At 39.5% G+C, this 22,349-nt stretch overlaps 1 protein-coding gene across 5 annotated transcripts in view; it reads left to right on the forward strand.

The window, feature by feature from the left end:
• The window catches only part of TMEM68 (transmembrane protein 68), a 34,390-nt gene extending 27,678 nt beyond the window's left edge, over window positions 1-6,712 (forward strand). For 3 of the 5 annotated variants that reach the window (XM_028163168.2, XM_057531896.1, XM_028163167.2), the window contains exon 8: window positions 5,214-6,710. In XM_028163168.2, coding sequence (XP_028018969.1) covers window positions 5,214-5,318 — 105 coding nt within the window. In that variant the 3' untranslated portion in view covers window positions 5,319-6,710. Of the gene's footprint in view, window positions 1-5,213 lie in introns of all 5 variants that reach the window. The other 2 variants (XM_057531899.1, XM_028163170.2) reach the window with 1 other exon arrangement.
• The last annotated feature ends 15,637 nt before the right edge of the window (window positions 6,713-22,349 follow it).

Genomic DNA, 22,349 nt, shown 5'->3' on the forward strand with positions numbered 1-22,349 from the left:
TGCTGTTATTCTAGGAACTTATGGCCCAGTGTGGCAGGTAAATAACTAAATCGATGCTTTTAAGGTGACGTGTTAGCACAATGGTGTGCTTGCGGCACGATTTCTCAACCTGGGCACTGCTGGTATTTTGTTGTGCGGTTGTCCTGTGCACCGTAGGGTGTTTACTCACTAGATGCTGGTAGCATCTCATCGCTATCCCTCACTCACCGTGACAATAAAAAAACATCTCTAGACGTTGCCATTATCCCCTGGGAGACAAAATCTCCCCTGGTTGAGAACTGCTGTTTTAGGGTATTATGGAAACACAAAGGAAAGGCATCTAAATTAAACCAGGGACGCCTCCTTGAAGGAAGTGATGCTTGAATTCAGTTTTGAAAGGCAAAAAGGGATTCTCTGGATGAAGAGTCGAGAGGTAGAGGAAACAGCGTATGAAAGGATGGCAGCACGAACTGGCGTAAAGTGTTCAGGGAGTTGAGGGTGGTCTGGGGTAGCTAAAGGGATAGAGAGTATAGACAACGAGGCTGGAAACACAGGAGTGTCTGGACCACGAAGGTGCATCCTTGATTTTGTTTCTTCAAAGCCAGGGGTAGCTACTGAAAGCAGATGACTGATGTAATAGGTTTGCTTTTAGAGAGATCACTAGAAGCAGTAGGGAGGCTGAGTTTGAGTGAGACCAGGAGAAGCTCAAAAGGGAAAGAGACTGCTTTGTGAGGGAAAAAATAGGAAACACTTCCTAGAATTGAGGGCATTTGTGGTAGGTCTTGAAAGACGGACGGGACTTGGACATGCGGACTTGGGGCAGGAGGGAAGAGTTCCAACAAAGAAACGGTGGTAGGAAAGTTGACTGCACACACCAACAGTGTAGAGTAGCCTGATGCGACTAGGACAGTGAGGTTGGGAAGGGTGCCTAATAAATTCGCCTTCAGGAATTTCGCAAAGCATGTGAACATCTTGAAGGTTCTAAGAAGCCCCGCAATAAAGAGGTCTATTTAACTTTGTTTCAAAGAGCATTGCCCAGTCTCATCTGACCAAAACCAGCTCCTGGTTCTTCCTGGAATAGCAGCTAATAACAGCTCTGGAATAAACTGGGGGAATCACTAGCAGAGTGGGTAGCGAGCATTTGGTTGAGATGAAACTGGAAAAGTAAGTGGGAACTCTATTTTTCGGCCCGTGAATATCAGACTAGGGATTTTGTTTACTAAGAACAGTTCCGTTAGGAGAGGCCATTGGAAGTAGCCATTCACCCCCAGTGACACTGGCCAAGGCAGGCACACAGACACACGGGGCGTTAACGGGGCAGGACTGGATCCTTTCCACAGGGATGGCCCAGAAGAGGCCGAGCAGACGAGCAACTGTGATACCCAGGGCTCAGCAAGGTCTGGCACTTAGGAAAGGATGCCCAGCTGAGACAGCTAGAATGTCACATCAGATAAGACTGTTCAGATGAAGCAGCTGGTATGTAGGAAGCTTGACAGAGGCAGCATTAATGATACCTTATGTTCCTTGTCTGTGAACTTCATTCTTAGAGAACGTACCCCCTGCTAGTTATTCTATTAACTGGTTAAGTGAGTTAACTCAGAGCGTGTAGCAATCCTTTTCCTGAAAGGAAACCCCTCCCACACTGGTTTCCCGGGTCCGGGCAGGCTCTGCGCACAGCACTTCTCCCATCCTCAGGTGACGCCTCGCTGTGGTGGTGACTTCAGGTGACACCAGGGCTCAGACCTCACCCTGTCATGTTGCTTCTGCCCACACGCTTTATTGTTCCTATACCACATCTCTGCTGCTCCCTGACAAATGCGTTCTCCTTCAGCATAGAGCTGAATTCTGTTTTGTTCTTTAAAAAGGTTTTTCCCACCTAACTATTAGGATTTAATTGGGTCAGAGCGAGTTAGGAATACTTTTTTACGAATACCATCCATTTTTATGGTTAAGATACAAGGTAATGGAGAGAGAGGGGAAAAGAAACTGGCCTGGAAATTTAGGGATCTGAGTCCTAATCCTAACTCTCCCACCAGGCAGCAGAGTCATGTTGGATAAATGGTATGTTCCTCCCCGAGTCTCAGTGTCCTCAACTGTAGAATGGGGAAATTAAAATAGATATCTCAGAGGTTTCATCCAGGTCTAAAATTAAATGAATCCTGTTCCTTATTTTTCTCAGTTAAGGAAAATAGATTACTGATCATTAAATTCCCGGGACTTGATTTTTCATATGAGGGTTTTTCATATGAGTGAGAAATATATTCATGGCACTGGTAGAGTTAGATATTTTAGATGTTAAAATATATATTTATATATTTACCAATTCAAACTAGTAAAAAGAAGAGGCCTTCCTGAATCATTGAAATACCTCAGTTATCATCTCCAGTTACTTTATGTACTTTATTATCAGTATTTAAAGTAACAGAAGTTGTCTACGAAAGCATAGTTTAGTAAAATTTCTTGAGGGGATTTCCATAAATATATAGTTGCCATATCCATATTTTTGATGGTAAGTTGTCATTGTTGAACTAAAGTAAACTTGAAATAAAGAATACTTGAAATTTTCCTTTTGTGAATACATTGCATGAATTTCCAATCTTCATTGTTTACAATATAAGCATAAACTGTAGCAGGATGATCCCTGGATTATCACAAATTCAAAATTACTAGCATCTAAATTAATGTAGAAATGAAACCTCATTTAAGAAATGGGAACTAGACTGTTCAGGCATTTGATTGTGGAGAAGATTCATTTTGTAGACACTATCTAAATCTAAATTAAAATACACTGTACTCATGCTGAAGAGGGCACTTGGGATACTTCAAGTTCTCTCAGTCTTAAAGAAATCTGTTCTGTTTCCATCTGTCTCTTTGCCTCGCTCTCTGCATTCTGCATACACACATTCACATATACGTTAAGTACAGATTTATTTATATGTACAGGTATATATAATATACATGTCCTATTAAGGTGGAAAGAAGATGGGGAGAAGTGGGTAGATTTGAGTGGTACTGGGAGGTGAGCTAACAGATACCACCGATGGATTCTTATTCTCAATGAATGAGAAGCAGGATTTGTTAAGGATGATTCCCAGGTTTGGGTTACTGGGCTGGATTCATGGCCATTTGCTGAAATAGGGCGTGAACTCAGGAAAGGACAAAGGATGGGGTGGGGGGAAAGAGTGTTAGTTCAGTCTAAATTAAGCATGTTGAGTTTGAGGTGCCTTTAAAATATTCAAGGGAAGTCATATTGAACATTCCTATCAGAGGCTGGGCGGCTAAAGATGTAAATCTGGGAGTCGTCAGCAAATGGATGGTAATTAACGCTGTGGAAAGCTTAGTGAGCCTTGGAGGAATAAGTCAGTGCTTGATTTGGGGAGTGTAAATCTGCAAAAGGCGGTTGAAAGGGAGCGTCCTGAAAACCTAGCTTTTCCTCCAGGATTGTGAGTTCCAGAAGCAGGATCAATGGTGACTAAGAGGTCACGTCAGATGAAAAGAATGTCCGTGGGATTTAGTGACAAAAGGGGGTCATTAGTGATCTTCGGAGAGCTGTATTTTCTTAGTGCACAGACCTCATATTTCTCCACCCAAAAGTTCTTCCTTGATACATCAATTCATACTAAACAAAGTCTCCACTTTTTCACTTGGTATTTAACTCCCTTCATGATTTAACTGAAACCTACCTTTAAAGCCTTATACTGCCCAGCAAGTGAACACATACCCGAAATGCCAGCTCGACATCGCTTAACTGTTTTCTTGTGGTCTTTTCCCTCCTGCTCCTTTCTTCACTGTTACTGAAATCTTACAGGCCTGGGGAGACCCAGACCAAACAGTACCCCGTTCACGCAAACTTCCCTGGTCACCGGCCACCGATGAACTTCAGATGTGCTCTTTTCACATCTCAGATGATACAGCTCACAAATGAGCTTACATTTTAACTACTTTGTCCCTGATTATGCTTATTATGAGCTCCTTGAGATGAGAGACTTGTTTCACTAACGTTATAGCTTCCAAAGCATCTAGTATTTTCTGAGTGAATGAATAAAATTTTAAAAATATACAGCACAGAACACAACCTGTGTGTCAGTCGCTGTGCTAAGTGCCTGAAGACGTGGCTTCAGTTTCATGTAATCCTGATCATAAGTGTATGAAATCGTTCTCATCTCACAGATGTGAAAACTTGTGCATTAGAGAGGCATATTTTTAAAATACATCTTTGGGCTAGGGTTTCTTAATTATATTTAAAAATAAATGAAGGTCCAAGATTTGTAAAAAGAAGGCTTAATAAAAGGTTAGCATCTGAAAAGAAGTGTGTACGGGCGCGCCTGCCTGCACTATGTGTGTGCATAAAATTTTTTTTTCGAGAGCCACAAACTGATTTAAAGTAAAAATTGTTATTGTAAATCAACTATACTTCAATAAAATAAATTAAAAACAAGTAAAAATTGTTGAAATTTGTCATGAATTTAATGGGAACAAATAGTTTTAGAAGATTTCTTGATATATCCTAATTGACTTTTCCATTGCTATGACTTAATTTAAATTCCTATTAAACTATCTAGAAATTGGGGTAAAGGACTAAAGCATATCTGCTCGTTCGTAGTTTTCCTCACTTTTTCCTGTCGCATTGCCTGATGTGACTGGTGTGTATGGTGATGAAAGACAAATACATAAAGTTTATTAATGGGTGAAAAGGAGTGAAAACTTCCATTTGACTACCAGAAAATTTCCTACTACATTTTTCTTCTGATTTTTTTCCCTTCAGTTCTTTTTAGTGTTTATTATGTGCAAGGCATTGCTGTGCTCAATGCTGGAGAAATGCTAAGATGTATTTTAAGGCGCTTACAACCTGGTGTAGAAAGTTGCCATGCAGACAGTATCTGTAATTCAAGTGTAAGAGAGTAAGTATAAGAAATATGCTATGCACAGGGAAGAGCCACTGCATCGATGAAAGTTCAAGAACCTGCTGTACTAAACACAATTTGCAACGTTCTGTTATTTTTTTGTATGTTTAGAATGCTGAAAGGTTTTTGAAGTTAAATAAACAGTATTACATTTAAAAAAAAAGAAATATGCTATGGGTGTGCTGAGAAGGAAATCATTTATTCTGAGGAGCGATGGGTGCTAAGTTAGGGAAGATTTCTTATAAGTAATAGTATATTAAAATCCTTACTAACTAAATATCTACATTGAGAACTAAAAGAATAACGGCTTTTCTTTTGTTTTCTTGATAGACGAAGGATGCTGTTCAAGCTTTGATTGATAAGCACCAAAGAATACCCGGAAACGTTATGAGTGCTTTGCTAGAACGTTTTCATAACAAACAAAAGATCAACTAGAAGACTCTTTAATACATTTATATTAATATGTTTGTGTCTGTAGGACTGTCTTCAAAATTTTGTGGGTTCTATAATTAGTATTTTTTTAAAAATCATGTTAATAAGCATCTTTCACTGAACTTGTTTAACATTGTTTTGTCAATTTTGTTTCTGCGATCCATTGTGTCAGATTTAAACAATAACTCATTACATGCCTAATTATTCAGAAAATGATCATGGTTCTTTTTATAATTTCCTAATAATGTATCATAAACATAGATTCCTAAAGTTAAGTTTATTAATAACAGCAATGGAGGTTAAACAAACATTCCTAAATAATGCATCTAGTTTCTGTATCTCTTGCACTGAGCTAATTTTGCAAGGTGGCATAACCTAGGGTTTAGTACAGACACTTCAGTTAGGAAAAAAAATGCTCTTTCCTCTGCCCCTCATTCCTTTCATGACCTTGGGCAAATCACATAATGTTTTTATGCCTCAACAATTCAATTTTTAAAAACATGCTAATATTTTGGTGAGGAATATTGTTTTAAATTCTTTATATTTGCTGTGATTGATAACTGCAGAACCAAAATTATAACTGAATTGTTAAACAATACCAAGATCTTTTAGAAGTTTATATATATATTTTGTCCATAGGATGTTTAAATTATTCCTTCAGGTATGATGTCAAGTTGCCAAGGACAATGAAAAAGATGTACTGTTTTTCAAATTGAGTAAAAAGAAATTAGGGAAAGTAAAATTTCTAATTATTGTTATTATTCTTTCTAGTATTATATTTTTAATGAGACTCTGTAGACAAGCCATACAGGGTGTGCTGTGCATTGTCAGCCCTATGATATGGCATTTAATAGTGTCAGGTTAGAAATCACGGTTGTGCCCTGCATCTCATATGTTAGAAGCTGATTCTAGGCTGATGAAAGCACAGAGAGAAAGCTCTGCTTTTGCTCAACATCATGGCTTATTCAGCTTGACTTCGCAACCAGTCAGATGGTTTATTGTTTCAATAAAAATATACTTGAATAATGAATTTATGTGAACATAAGTCTTTCTGAAAACTTAATGGCTTTCGATTTGTTGTCTCCTTGAAATCTGAATTTAAAAGTATTTAAACACAATAGCACCAGAAGTCAAATGCAGTATGTCCCTCTCCCTTTTTAAGATATTAAATTACTTGGATTTTTGTATAAATTTTTGTATAACAAGTATGTATGTATGATACGTGTAATGTATATAAAATTAAGCAACATAAAAATAAAAGTAAAGCTGAACTGAAGTTCATATTCTTGTGAGATTACATATGTGACATTTTCTTATTTTAAACTGATTTTTTTGTTTTACTATTTATGTATTTCTCACCTACAGTCATATTCATCAATCTCAGCCACAATGAATAAACCTGACTTTCCAATGTAATAAATGTATTTCAATTCCAATTTCAATGAAAAGAGTAAACTAATGATATTTTGCAGCTTTTTTTCCCTCTCTAGCAGTGAGCAGTGTTTAAAATTGATAAATATTTCCAGAATGAAGAAATAATTGATCATAATATGAACGAGAATAATATTTTTTGGCAACTATTGGGTTTTAAAAACTGTAGAAAGAACAACATTCATTGCTAAGGTAGCAAAAGCCATTATTTTTTACAGTATTTAAGTTTTACTGCTTTACTTAAAACCTTTTTTTCTTCTTGGATACTCAGATTAGCAGGAAGGCTTTCTGTCTTGTTTGATGCAAGATCTCTATCTTTGGTATTTGAATTTAAATGCCATTTAGAAGAATGAGGGAATGTGACTAAATATAGAGACAAATAATAATAGAAAGGAGGAGGTGTTGGGGTTTTTTTTGTTTTTGTTTTGTTTTGTTTTTAGTTTACCATTTTGTCTTACATTTAAAAATTTTTTTGTTTTGTATTGGAATATAGTTGATTTACAATGTTGTGTTAGTTTCAGGTGTACAGCAAAGTGAATCAGTTATACATATACATATAGCCACTCTTTTTTAGATGCTTTTCCCATACAGGTCATTACAGAGTACTGAGTAGAGTTCCCTGTGCTCTACAGTAGGTCCTTGTTGATTATCTATTTTACATATTGTAGTGTGTATATTTTAATCCCAACCTCCTAATTTATCCCTCCCCCCAACCTTTCCCCTTTGATAACCATACATTTGTTTTCTGTGTCTGTGAGTCTGTTTCTGTTTTGTAAATAAATTCATTTGTATCAGTTTTTTAGATTCCACATATAAGTGGTATTGTATGATATTTGTCTTTCTCTGTCTGACTTACTTCACTTATTATGATAACCTCTAGGTCCATCCATGTTGCCCAAATGGCATTATTTCATCCTTTTCTATGGCTGAGTAATATTCCATTGTATATATGTACCACACCTTCTTTATCCATTCATCTGCTGATGGACACTTAGGTCGCTTCCATTTCTTATTGTAAATAGTGCTGCAGTGAACACTGGGAAGTGCATATCTTTTCAAATTGTGGTTTTCAAGGAGGGGGTGTTTTTCACCCTTTTTGAAACATGTGTCCTCAAGTCAGAACCTGAGGAAAGCCAGGGAGTCCCTCCAGAAGCATGAACTTGGCCCACTTTTACGGGAAATCTTTCATACTCTCTCAAAAAAACTTTCATTTTGAAACAATTTCAAATCTACCAAAAAGTTGCAATTATTGTGCACAGTACTTCATATACTTTCACCCAGATTCCCCAACTGTTATGGCATGTTTGTTTTATTGTCTTCACATACGCTCTCTCCCTCCCTCTCTCTCTCTCTCTCTTTCTCTCTGTCCTCTCTTTCCTCCCTCCCCACATATATATCTATAAAGTTTTCTCCTGCATCGTCTGATGGTAAATGCAGATACCATGCCCCTTCCTATGTGGCCGTCCATTTAGGGCACCACAGAGCAATGATCAAAATCAGGAAATTTATCATTGAGATAATAGTATTATCTGATCTAATGACCGGATTCAAATTTCACCAGTTGTCTCAATAATATCCTTTGCATCAATTTCTCCTCCTGATGCACGGTTCACAGCAGGACCACACATTGCATTTAATTTTCCTATGTCTTTAGTCACCTTTAATCTGGAATGATTCCCCAGCCCTACTTTGTCTTTAATGATACTGACATTTTTGGAGAAGACAGACTATCTGTTCTGTAGCCACCTCTTCAATCTGTTTTTCCCTGACGTTCCGTCATGATTTGATTCAGGTCATGCATTATTCCAGAAATGCTACGTAAACGATGCTGTGCTCTTTCCAGTGGGTCATATCGGGAGGCATAGAATGTTGGTTTGTGTCATTAGTAATCGTAGTAACTTGATCACTTGGTTAAAGTGGCGCCCACCAGGTTTCTTCCCTGTAAAGTTATTATTTCCTTTGTAATGAATAAGTTTATGGAGAGAATATGTAAATATCTGTTCCTCATCAAACTTTCACCCACTAGTTTTAGCATCTTTGAACTGAGTATTGCCGGGATAAATTCTTACTCTGAGGGTTTCAACGTGTGAAACCCTATTATTATTATTCTATTATTCTACATTTATGAGTTGGCATCCTACTGTAAGAAGAAACTTCCCAATTTCTACCCACCCCACACACACCAAACACTTACCTATCATCTGAGGTTCATATTTTGTTTAAAGGATAATGCATATACTCTTAAGTGATTTAAATATGAGACCCTCTGAAGTTTATGACATTTTATGAACCATTGAAATAATAGACATTTACAGGGGTAAGTTGTGTGTGTTTTTGTATTTATGTATATGATGACTATTTTTAAAATATATTTTTGTTACTTTTTTATTGGGCAGATATACATACCAAGATTTACCATTTTAACCCTTTCTAAGTGTACAATTCACTGGCATTAAGTACATTCACAATATGGTGGAACCATCACCACTATCCATTTCCAGAACTTCTTCACCATCCCAAACAGAAACTCTGTACCCATTAAACAATAACTGTCCGTTCACCTCTCCCTCATTTCCTGGTAAACTCTATTCTACTTTCCGTTTCTATGAATTTGCCCACTCTAAGTACATTATATAAATGGAATCACAATATCTGTCTTTTTGTGTCTGGCTTATTTCACTTAACATAAATATCTGAGCTCTTTCCTGACACCAAATGACATAGTTCCAACGCCAGTTCTCTGACATCAGCTGGGTGTCCTCCAATTCCATTCAAGTCTGACACTAACTACTGGAGTCAACACAGACCCTATAGGGTGAGGGCTCAGTCCCACAAGACTGTCCCTACTTCAGATGCCAGCTGCAAATGGGGCCCCCAGGCCACTCCCACTTCCGCCTGGCCTACTACAGATTTGGAGGTTCCCATGACATCCCCTCAGGTGGCATAATTCCATAGAACAACTCAGACCTCAGGAAACTGCTGTACTAAAAATTTTATTATCAAAGATTCAACCCAGGAACAGCCAAATGGAAGAGGGCAAGCTACAGGGGGCGGGGCGCAGAGCTTCCACGCCCCCTCTGGGTGCACTCCCCGCCCAGCATGTCCAAGTGTTCACCAACCCAGAAGCCTCCCCAAACCTCACAGTGATCACCGGTGGTGGTTGAACTACATCTCTAACCCGTCTCTGCTCCCTGGACGTTGAGGCTGGGGCTGAAAGTTCTAACCCTCTAATCACACAGTTAGTTTTTCTGGTAACCAGCTCCCATCCTGAAGCTATTTAGCCACCCCCCCCCTCCCCCCGGCCCCCGACCAGGAGTCATCTCATTAACATACAAAAGGTATTCCTAACAGGACCTTCTGAGAGCTTTAGGGGCTCAGTGCCAGGAGCTGTGAACAAAGACCAAATATATCTGTTTATTTATTATACCACAACAATGTTTTCAAGGTTCATTCACATTGTAGAATGTGTCAGCATTTCATTCCTTTTTACAGCTGAAAAATACTCGGTTGTAGGTATGTATCACATTTTTTCTCTATATTCTAAATGTTTCTGTTCCTTGGCTGTCGTGAATAATGTTGCTATGAACATTGGTGTGCAAGTATCTGTTTGAGTCCCTGCTTTCATTTCTTTTGGTTATACACCTAGGAGTAGAATTGCTGGATCATATAGTCATTCTATGTTTAACTTTTTGAAGAATCACCAAACTGATTTCCTCCAGACCGTACCATTTTACAGCCCCAGGAGCAGTGCACCAGGGTTCCAATTTCTCCATATCCTCACCAACACTTGTTATTTTTTTTTTTTTTTTGAGAACAGCTATCCCACTGGGTGTGAAATGGTGTCTCATTGTGGTTTTGATTTGCATTTCCCTAATGACTAGTGATGTTGAACATCTTTTCATGTGCTGGTTGGACATTTGTATATCTTCACTGGAGAAATGTCTATTCAAATTCTTTGCCCATTTTTGAATTAGGTTTTTGTTGTTGTTGTTGAGTTTTGTTTTTTTTTTTACTGAAGTAGAGTTGATTTACAATGCTGTGCCAATCTCTGCTGTACAGCAAAGGCACTCAGTTTTACACATACAGACATTCTCTTTTTAAAAATTTATTTTATTTATTTGGTCGCGCTGGGTCTCAGTTGCGGCAGGTGGGCTCCTTAGTTGCGTGTGGCATGCGAACCCTTAGCTGCGGCATGCACGTGGGATCTAGTTCCCTGACCAGGGATCGAACCCAGGCCCCCTGCATTGGGAGAGTGAAGTCCTAATCACTGCGCCACCAGGGAAGTCCCTACATTGTTTTTTTTAATATTCTTTTCCATGATGGTTTATCCCAGGAGACTGGATATAGTTTCCTGTGTTATAGAGCAGGACCTTGTTGTTTATCTGTTCTAAATGCAATAGTTTGCATCTACCAACCCCAAATTCCCAGTCCATCCCTCTCCCTTTCCCCCTCCCCCTTGGCAACCACAAGTCTGATCTCTTTATATGTTCTGAATATTAACCCCTTATCAGATATATGATTTGCAAATATTGCTCCCATTCTGTAGGTTGTCTTTTTACTCTCTTGATAGTGTCCTTTGATGCACAAAAGTTTTCAATTTTAATGAGATCTAACATCTATTTTTTCTTTCGTTGCTTGTGCTATTGTGGTACTGATTGAGGCGGGGATCAAATGATATAACATACAATTTGTTACATGCTAGTTGCCTTCCTCACGAACATTGGAGGGTAGTGGCATGGTGACGTGGGGTTGTGTGTAAGAGCTTTGGATTTCAAGGTTCTCAGATAGTTTCCTGGCTCTACCTCCTCACAGCTATGTGATCTTGGGCAGAATTACTTACCCCTCAAGCCACAGTTCACCTCTATGAAAGCAAGGGTAATAAAAGCTCCTGTCTCACAGATTTGCTGAGCACATTAATGGAAATCATTCTATAAAGACTTTATTAGCACTTTATAGCATCTAGTAGCATCATATATAAAGCACAGAGTGTAGGGCATGGTAAAACTTATACAGTGAGTAAGCAAGCAATCAATCACCACAGAATTTGAAAGCTCAGTGTATGAGTTAGGACTGGTTTGTCTGCATGTGACAGAAAACCCCAAATAATAGTGGCTTCAGAACATTAGAACTTTCTCTTTAACTTAAAAGAAATCCACGGGAATTCCCTGGCAGTCCAGTGGTTAGGACTCTGCGCTTTGACTGCCGAGGGTCCTGGGTTCAATCCCTGGTCGGGGAACTAAGATCCCACAAGCCGCGCAGTGCGGCCAAAAAAAAAAAAAAAGAAATCCATGCTTTGGACCCTTCAGTTATGATCTCCTGCTGCTCCCTGAGGCGGGTCATGGTCCCTGAGGCGGCTCAAGGTCAGTCCAGGCTACAGGAAGGAGGGTGGGCAGAGGACGGCTCTACCTCTTTCTCTTAAAGCTGAATCTGGCCTCTGTCCCCCGACACTGATTTAAATCGCGGAGACAGTTTTGGGTGAAGTAGAAAAGAATAGCTTTATTGCTTTGCCAGGCAAAGGAGGCCACAGTGGGCTAATGCCCTCAAAACTGTGTGTCCTGCCTGGAGAGGGTAGTGAGGAGTTTTATAGTCACGGTTCAAAGAGGGCGTGGTCAGCTCGTGGACGTTCTTCTGATTGGTTGGTGGTGAGGTAAGTGGGCGTCGGCATCATCAACCTTCTGGCTCCAGCTGGTCTGGGTCTCCGTGCTTGCGGGCAGCACACGGCTAACTTCTCCCACCTGGTGTGGGTTTCAGGATCTGCAGAACAGCTCAAAGATACTGTGATGTGTACCCCTCGAGGGGGGGCCGGGCCCCTGCCCCCAGGCTGCGCTATTGTTTCCTGACGGCCCCTCCCTTGTCTCCGCATCCCCTCCCTTCCCTGATTAGCAACTGTTTGAATCTGCCCATTGGAATTCAGGGAAGGTCGTGGAGGCTGAATGAAGCCTATTTCCTGTAATCAGGAAACGGGGGACACAGAAAGGCTTTTGGGCCCAGGAGCCCCCCGGGGTCCTGCTCGGTATCCCCCACAGAAGACATTTCCTGGGCTTTTTCACACATTAGTTTAGCTTGCACCTCAATGGCCAACACTTACACGACTACGTCTAACTGCAGGAGGCTGGTGGTGCGTGCCCAGCTACAAACTGAGGTTCCTGAAAAGGAAGAGAGGACACTGGGATCCAGGAGGCCATGGCCACCTTGAAGAAATCATGAGTGAGAACGATGTTGGGTGACTGTGGACTCACAGCCTTGGTCCACTTCTCCTGGCAAATACTCAGACTTAGGGAGGGGGGCCCACAATTTGGAAACTTTGAGGAAGGGAATCCCCAGAAATGAGAGATTTTTCGTGCTCCAGGCAAGAGTGATAAACCAAGGCACATGGTCTGGTGCAACTCTGGCCTGGGTTCTACCCAATAAGGGGGAAAATCAAGTCCAGTTTTTTTTGTTTGTTTATTTTTTAAAATTATATTATTATTATATTATTATTTGTATGGAAATATGTTAAAATAAATGTTTCAGACATTACATGAAATTTCTAAAAATCTTATATGTTCCAGTATAATGTTATAAGTCATAATTCTAGTTATTACTTTAAAATGTATATCTCAGAAATAACTAAATTTCCTTGTCAATTGCATTATTATGAACTTTCATCAAATCTTTAAAAAAAAATTATATACTTATTTATATTAGCCTAGAGACAGAAGGATTCAAAGTAAGTTGTGAACATTGTGTATGCTGCATTACCTTTCTTCAAGTACATATTTTAATTTTTTTTTTTGCTTTTGACAGCAGATGTATTGCTTTTGTAATTTAAATATTTAATCAAATGAATTTAAATAAGAACAGGCACTGTGATAGGTGCTCTTACTGAGGTGTGTCCTGTGAAAGCAATGACATTTCGTGCAGTTATGTTTTTCTATTTCAAATTGACTGGGACTGTTGTGAAGACACCAACAGAATCATAAACTATGATATTTATTTTCTGTCAGTGTTAGCTGAGATAGACAGTAGATGATAAAAATATAAAACACCATTTATCAAGGGAATTTGTAATATGAGAGGAGGTGAAAACTAGATTGAAAATACTTTGTTACGTCCAATTCTTTACTCAGGACGTCCATCTCCCCAGGGCACTAAGCATTAAGTTAACTGAGATGACAATTCTGTGTTTCTGGTCTGCATTTATATAGAGTCCTGTGTTACTAACAAGGGTTACAAGCAAACCTGCATCTTACTACTCGCCCTTTCTTCCTCCTCCAGTCACTTACTTTTAGTCACACAGATACGTTAGTTTTTAGTTTCTCTGCACCTCGCCCCTACTTTTCCTCTGTCTAGCTGCACAATCCCCTCAACTCCTCCAGCTTTCTTTGGCTAACTCTTGTTCAGCTAACAAGTCCCATCCCTGATGGTCTTCTCTGTCCCCCTGCAGGCTTGAGTGCCTTAGATTTCCTTTCTTTTTCATTTGTCACACTTGAGATGCAATAAACATTATCTGCCAGAAGCATGGTAGCACTGTGATTAAGAGCTTGGGCTCCAGAGACAGCCAAACTGGGTTTGAATGTCGCTTCTTCCACATCTTAGTAGGAAGAGCTTGGGCAACTCACATCACCTCTTCAAGCAAAAAACAGATGTAACTTAACTTGGGACGGTGCTGGCATAGACGCTGGATACAGGTCATATATTGTTAATATTAAGAATCAGCAAATTAAGAGTCATAGCACTGACAGTTGTACCCTTGGTTCCTTGAAGAATACTGACCATATTATAAACAGTTACTGAGTAAATGAACAAAGTGTATGAGAAGACTAAGATATTTTCTTGGGATAAAAGAAATCATGTGACTGACTTCATATAAAAAAGCAATTTAATCGATTTGTAAAAACTCACCATTGTATTTAAATCCCAGGCAACAAGTTCTACTAGCTAGAAAATTAGAATCAGCTCAAAAATAGTTTGCTCTATTGATTAATCAAAAGAACTTGATTCCCCTAAAGATCAATGTTCAGGACTACACTAACCCTAGAATGTAGACAACAAACAAATCCTCTCTGTAAAATGTATTGCGTTGAGTTTCCTGCAAATCGAATCTAGGAATCGTTCATTTTCATCGATTGGTACTACCATCATGAAATGCTACAAAGAGGTTTCTTTTAAGTGTTCCAGGATACAATTAAATGGATTTTGTGAAATCTGTGTGGGATAACTTTTGGAAAAGAATAGTGTATTTTGTGTGCGTTAAAGACTGAAAAAGAATAATTGGCCTTAAATTTAGGCAAGTGTGGTATTGATTAATTTCTTCAGCCTCAAGGTGATGAGGTACTATAATAGGCTGGAAAGGGAGGTTGTGAAGCCCAGAGAGATTTTTTTTTTTAAAAGATAATACTACATAAAAGACATATTCCATCCATTTTCTCCTGAAAGAACTTTCCTTTCCCTCCTCCACTCGGGTCACATTTGAGCATGTGTTCATTCTCTCATCTTTCTTTCTTACTAACATGGGTGATGTTAGTTTTTATGAAAAAGGTGGGTGACAAGATTCTTTATGCACTTTGCATTGTCATGCCTGTTACCACTTGGAGGCCACTATTTGGCCATTTTAACCAAACATAAACAAAAACAAAAGCATCTTTTCATAACCTTCTGCTTCAGCATCATTCATGTGCCTCTGCTGCTGCCACCTACTAACCTCCTGATGTAAACAACAATCTCCCCACGCTACCCCACTGTGACCCTGGATCCCCTGCAACATCTGTTTGAATGGATCATCCAGCATTCTACGTTGCACTGGCTTTGACGCCGGAGGTCCACTGTCCATCCTGAAGCAGCATTCCTGTTTCTTCCTTGCTAAAGAGCCACACTTTGGTTTGGGTGACCACCTTCCCCACAAGGCACCTAAAGGTTGCCGATCAGCCTAGGGAAGCCCCTCCCCTTTGCCAGAAATCTGTTCTGGGGTTGGTATGGGACCCACTTCGGGCTTAATTTTTTGAGGAGCTGCTCTACTGTTTCCCAGAGCAGTTGCACCGTCTTACATTCTCACTAGCTGTGCCCAAGGGCTCCAATTTTTCCAAATCCTTGCCAATAATTATTTCTGGTTTTTTGATAGTAGCCATTTAATGGGTGGGAAGAGGTGTCCCGTTGTGGTTTTGATTTTCATTTCCTGAATGGTTAGTGATACTGAGCATCTTTTCATGTGCTTATTGGCCTTCTGCCTGTCTTCTTTGGAGAAACATCTGCCAAGTCCTTTGCTCATTTTTGAATTGGATTTTTTTGTTGTTGAGTTTTAGGAGTTCTTTATACATTCTAGATATTAATCCTTTATCAGATGTATGATTTGCAAATATTTTCTCCTTTCTGTGGGCTGCCTTTTCGCTCTTTTTTTTTTTTTTTTCAGTTTTATTTTTTTATTTTTCCACACACACACACTGTATTTTATTTTTACAAGAGATAAATAGACTGACACCAAGCATTGTACATGGATGACCACAACAAAAGCAACAATGATTGCAATTACCAAACATGAAACACACTCATACTATGTCATAATATTGACATTCAGTCCAGTAATCCTCCACTGTAACAGCTCCTTTACTTTGCAGTGAAAATTGATTTGTATATTCTTTGCCTCTGAGTCCTTGTGGGATTTTTTTTTTAAAATTCAGACAGAAAGTCACAAAAATTATACTCATCCTCATCAGTTCACTCAGTCCCATGTAATTAATTTTTTTTTTCATCTTGATCTTTTGTTAGCACTTTTATGAGTTCATCAGTTTTTCATTAGAGTTCTGAAAATGCTTATTCATTCAGTTCAGCAGTACAGTCAGTTACCAGAAACCTGTACTTGTCAGAGTCTTTTCCATGAATTTCTTGAAGATGAAACCCTTTTATAGGAACATATTTGCAAAATCATCAGAGTACACCCAGAACTGTCTGTAAATGACAAAAGACTTAAAAATGACCATGGTTAAAGATTTGATGAAAGTTCATAATAATGCAGTTGACAAGAAAATTAGTTATTTCTGAGATATACATTTTAAAGTAATAACTAGGATTATTACTTATAACATTATACCAGAACATATAAGATTTTTAGAAGTTTCCTGTAATGTCTGAAACATTTATATTAACATATTTCCATACATATTTCCATACAAATACAAATATCAGATTTTTAGAAATTTCATGTAATGTCTGAAACATTTATATTAACATATTTCCATACATATTTCCATACAAATACAAATATAAGATTTTTAGAAATTTCATGTAATGTCTGAAACATTTATATTAACATATTTCCATACAAATAACCCAATGAAAGTTTAGTATTAGTTGTTTTGTTTGTTTTTTTATACTGCAGGTTCTTATTAGGCATCAGTTTTATACACATCAGTGTATACATGTCAATCCCAATCGCCCCTTTTCGCTCTTTTGATAGTGGCCTTTAATGGACAAAAGTTTTATTTTTGGAAAAGTTCAATTTACTTTTTTTCTTTTGTTGCCTGTACTTTTGGTGTCATATCCAAGAAATCATTGCCAAATCCAATGTCCAAATGAAGTTTTCCCCTATGTTTTCTTCTAAAGGTTTTATAGTTTTAGTTCTTACCTTTAGGTCTTTAATCCAACTTGAGTTCATCCATTTTTGCACATGGTGTAAGATGCAGGTCCAACTTTATTCTTTTGCACGTGGAGTTTGGAAAAGAACAGGATTTTCTTTTAGATGCAGCTGAAAACATATTAGCATTGAGGTTCCCAAACTTTCTCAGGTCACAGCACCCTTAGCGTCCCAACAAATTTTGTATGGGGCACCCAGGCCAAGAGCAATACCTAACAATTCCATTCACTAAATAGTTAGATCTAAACAACTTCATATGTATTCAAACCTGAACAGTTTAGCCATTTGAAAAAAGTACTACACATAAATTTGAAAGAAAAAAAATGATTTTAATTTATTCTTAAATAACACAATTACTTACTCGTGGAGTTTCTGGGTCTGTTGGGTGATGCACAACATCTCGGACCTTGGAATCAAAGTGGACACTGCTGCCAACTGAGATGAACTCAGTCCCTTCATTAGGGAAACACCTCACAGAAAGTGCTGTGAGTTTTTTGCATGCTGGGGCAGAGCAGGGCTTAAAATAAAAGTAAGTCCTCAGTGGCGTGCAAATGTCCTTCTCCGGATGGAATGAGGAGCGAGAGGGTTGTGTGCACACTTATTTGATGGGTTCCGTCCTTCCGCTCACCCCTGCTCACAGCCACAGAGGTTTCGTCCCCACTGCCCTCCAGCTCTGCAGGAACAAGCTGCAACTCCAGAGCCGGCTGGCTTGCATTCCTCGTAAACCAAAGGATTCAAGAAGCAAATTTAAGACCTGAAAGTCATAGAAATCATCAGCGCAACACCACAAACCACATGGGACCTTCTCCTGGTCTCTTCCAGCTTGGGGGAGGTCAAGTCCAGCCCGTCTGGATGGATGGTGAGGGACGCGTGCAGGTGAGTCCCTCATGGCCCTGGGCTCAGCTCCAACCTGCGCCTTCCCCGTGTGACTGTGGGAAGGTTGCTTATCCCCTGTAAACCTCAGCTCTCTCCACCGTGAAAGGGGATTGGGAACAGACGGCAGCAGTTTCAATGTGAGGACTGAATAAGATCACACGTGTCGCACTGTTGCCGTGGCGTCTAGAACGTCACAACTGCTCAATAAGCCGTAGTTGTTGCTATATTATTATTTAGTTTGTTATCAGCATTATCACTAGCCAGAGAATGGCATTTTCTAGAAAGAGTTGCCATAAAGATGTATAAAAGGTGCATCTGTATCCCACCAGGGACCCAGCAGGAAACAGATGACACAGTCAAAAGTGGTGATGGAAGTGAGACAAACAAAGGGCCTAGTTACCATGGTCGGGGGAGGGGTAAGGGAGACCAGGAGAGCACTCCTGGGCTAGAGACCACCTGTGGCTAGAGACCACCTGTCCCAGCTCTAAGCCAGGGCCGCCCAGGAGCAGCTGTGGCTCGACAGACACAGACAGCCACTGTCAACTCAAGGCTCAGCCTGGAGGGGCCCAGGGGGCTGTATCAGCCGACCTTCCCCTCCTCCCCCTCCCCAGCCTTCTGCACAGGCCTGTTGGCCAAAACTCCAGCCGAAGCCAGAGGGCAGGGGAGTGGTTCACCCCGCCGCTCCCCAGTAGCGGAGTGCAGCTGGGGAACAGGGGAGAGTGTATCTGCAGGGACAAACGGAGGAGGACCTTGGCAGAGGTGGGGGGATTCGCCTTGACAGGAGGAAGGGAAGCTCCTGACCATGAGAGGAGATGCCTGGGTCGACGGGGGGATATTTGTGCGAGTGTGGTAGGAAGCTGGGTGAGTTCTAGCATGAGGATTATGATTCTTATTTTCTTGGTAAAGTTCATGGAGCTGCTAATTACAAGACAGAAGGCAACGTAGTGGGACTTCCCAAAAATGAGGGGAAAGTTTGGAAGCATTTTGGGATAGCCACTAAGATTATATAAAGGGTCTTCAGGTTTAGAATCTTGATGATGTTGGAGACCACAGATCCCAATTTACATGGAGTTTTTTTTTTTTTTAATTTTATTGGAGTATAGTTGATTTACAAGGTTGTGTTAGTTTCAGGTGTACAGCCAAGTGATTCAGTTATACATATACATATATTCATTCTTTTTCAGATTCCTTTTCTCATATATGTTAACACAGAATATTGAGTAGAGTTCCCTGTGCTATACGGCAGGTCCTTTTTGGTTATCTATCTTATATATAGTAGTGTGTGTTACATGGAGCTTTTCATGTTCGGCAGGGTGGGGTCTTAAGCAGAGAAGTGGAACGATTGGCTAAATAGGGAAATGCTTAAGCAGAAAGAGGTTGATAGATGGGCAGAAAATAGAAAAGTAAAGAACTCTGAGAGCTTCATGAAATAAAAGTAGGAATTAGGAGAGAGAGTGTGTGATGGATAAAAGCAGATCAGGGTATGAAAGAGTGGAACGTGAGGGTAAAAGGTAAAGATACTCCAGGCTATGACAAAGACAAGTGTGGTCATGGGAAGAGTCGGCTGAGGGTGGAGGTGAAGTTAAAGAAGTTGCATCAGCTAAGACACCCTCCCCCAACTGCTCCACGTGCTGAGACGCTACAGCAGATGCACGGGTACCACGCTCAAGGCAAGCACAGAGACACTGGACATCTTTCAGACACCGCATGAATCACTAGCTTAAAATGGTTCACAATTTCAACATTGGATCACACTACTTACCTTGCATGGCATTATACCTTTGCAAAGGTGTTTTCCAGAGTGGCTGAAATAGAAAGCAAATACCACACAAAACCCAGTGGTTTTCCTGTGAACAGGAAATGAGGGCAGCAGTGTCCAGTTTGATTCCAAGGTCTGAGATGTTGTGCATCACCCAACAGACCCACCCTGTTAATCTAAGTTTTTCCAGTGTGCAGCCACGAATAGAACTCCTGGTCTAAACCTAGAGCCATAAGAATTGCCTTCAGGGTGTTGATAAACTCACTGAAATTGCATAATTATACAAGAACCGGGTGGCTGGCTGGCTCAGGATGAATCAAGAAGAATCCTGATTCACAGGTGGGAACCCAGCGGCCTAAGCCCATTGATCAAGCTTGGACTCCAACGTTAGCTGAGCCAATCGGTACCTTTGCCCTGGAGATTTTGCTTGTTTGTTTCTAAAATGTTTTCACTTTTATTTTTCCTTTACTAGACTGCTGCTCAAAATAAACATAACTTTATTTTTTCTTATAATGAAAACAGCACATTAATAGAAATAAATCCAGAAAATACAAAAAGATGTAAAGTAAAAATGACAATTACCACCACCCAGAGAGAAATCTTATTAACATTTTGATGTGTGCCTTTCCATATTTTTTCTATGCATATAAAAAATGTGATTATATTACAATGTTCTGTAATCTTTCTTATTAAGCATAACATATCGTATTTTCCTTCATAAAGAATATTGATCCTCAAGATTATTTTTAATTCTGCCATGGCAACAGCCATTGAGTGGCTATACCATAATTTATTTAACAAGTTCCTTATTGAGAATTGAGAAAACATGCTTTTCATTGTTTTACTATTACGAATAACACCATGATGAACGTATTTGTGCATATAAATTTGTATGCCTTTCTAGCTCTTTCCTTAGGATAAATTCACAGAGGTAAGATGGCTGGGTAAAGGGTATGCATATTAAAAATCTGATTACATATTGCCAAATTACCCCCTAGGGAAGCCTGATCTTATTTACACTCTGGGATCTTGGCGTGAGAATATGTTCCTCCACACATTACCAATACCAGCTCTTAGTAATTTTAAAATTTTGCCAATCTGTTAGGTAAAAATTATACTTCTTGTTTGATCACTTTGATTACTCTATAGGGGAAGCACTGATCAAATTCTGAGCTAGAAAATTTCACTTTAGCCTTGGGTGCCACTAGGGTTCGGTCCCATGTTGAGGAAGTAACCAGTGACCTGACTCTGATGAAGGCTAAGGTGACGTCCTGCTGACTACATTTTTTTAACAGTCTACCCTTGAGGTTGATACACGTTAAGTTACTGGCTGCTTTGATTTTCTGAATAACTTTTTAAAATATAATGCATACAACCCATAAGTTTCCAATAATACTAAGAAATTGGGTCATAATGGCAAAATGAGCTTGATAATGCAGACCATGGGAAAGTTAAAGAATATATCATTTCTTGGAAATATGTGAAGCTTTAAGAACTAAAACCTCCTAAAAGACATGGACTTAAAATCCCCTTGATGTAAAAGAAAAATTGAATTATAAAAACAGATTTGGCCTTTTTATAGAGGCTCACATTTAAAAGTCTTGGACACCACAGTGGTGTCCAAGTCTCCAAAATTAAATTGAGAAGAATTTGGGAGGCTCTTGAAGAAGTTATATATTACTCTTACATCCCCTCAGCTCAGTGTGAGACAGTATGAAGCAGGTCTGGCCCTTCAGTTTACCCCTGTAACCATATCACTTTTCTTTTTGTCCTCACATTGCCTGCTTGAAATATTTTTTTTCTCAAAAACTCTTTTTCTCATCCAACAGTGACTTATTCCTTTTTCCCCCATTCCACTGTTCTTTTGTCTTAATTGAATATTCTCATAACACAAATGTAACTATTAGCTATTTTAAAGTGTCCAATTAAACGGCCTTTAGTACATTCACAGTGTTGGGCAGCCATCATCTCTATCTAGTTCCGAGAACATTTCATCACCCCAAAAGGAGACCCTGTGCCCCTTGAAGCAGTTGCTCCCCATTCCCTTGTGTGGGAGCCCCTTGCCGGCCTGGCAGGGATGCTTAGACACCGGCACTCAAAAGTAAAACGATCGAGCGTCACACGTGTTTCTTGTGGGGCATGAATCTCAGCCAGGAATGCAGAAATGACCTTTTTCCTTGAGCTGTTCTTCTTGCTGTTGAGATAACAGCGTATTATTCTTTTGTCAGAACGGGATTGAATCTGATCTGTTGAAACTGGAACTTACGATACTAAAGCTAGAAATCTCTTAAGTTGGAATTTGGGTAGTATGCAATACAATATTGTGGAACTATGCATAAAATATCTATTTCCTTCTAGG

Source organism: Balaenoptera acutorostrata, chromosome 17, assembly GCF_949987535.1.
Source record: "Balaenoptera acutorostrata chromosome 17, mBalAcu1.1, whole genome shotgun sequence".
Lineage (NCBI taxonomy): Eukaryota > Metazoa > Chordata > Mammalia > Artiodactyla > Balaenopteridae > Balaenoptera > Balaenoptera acutorostrata.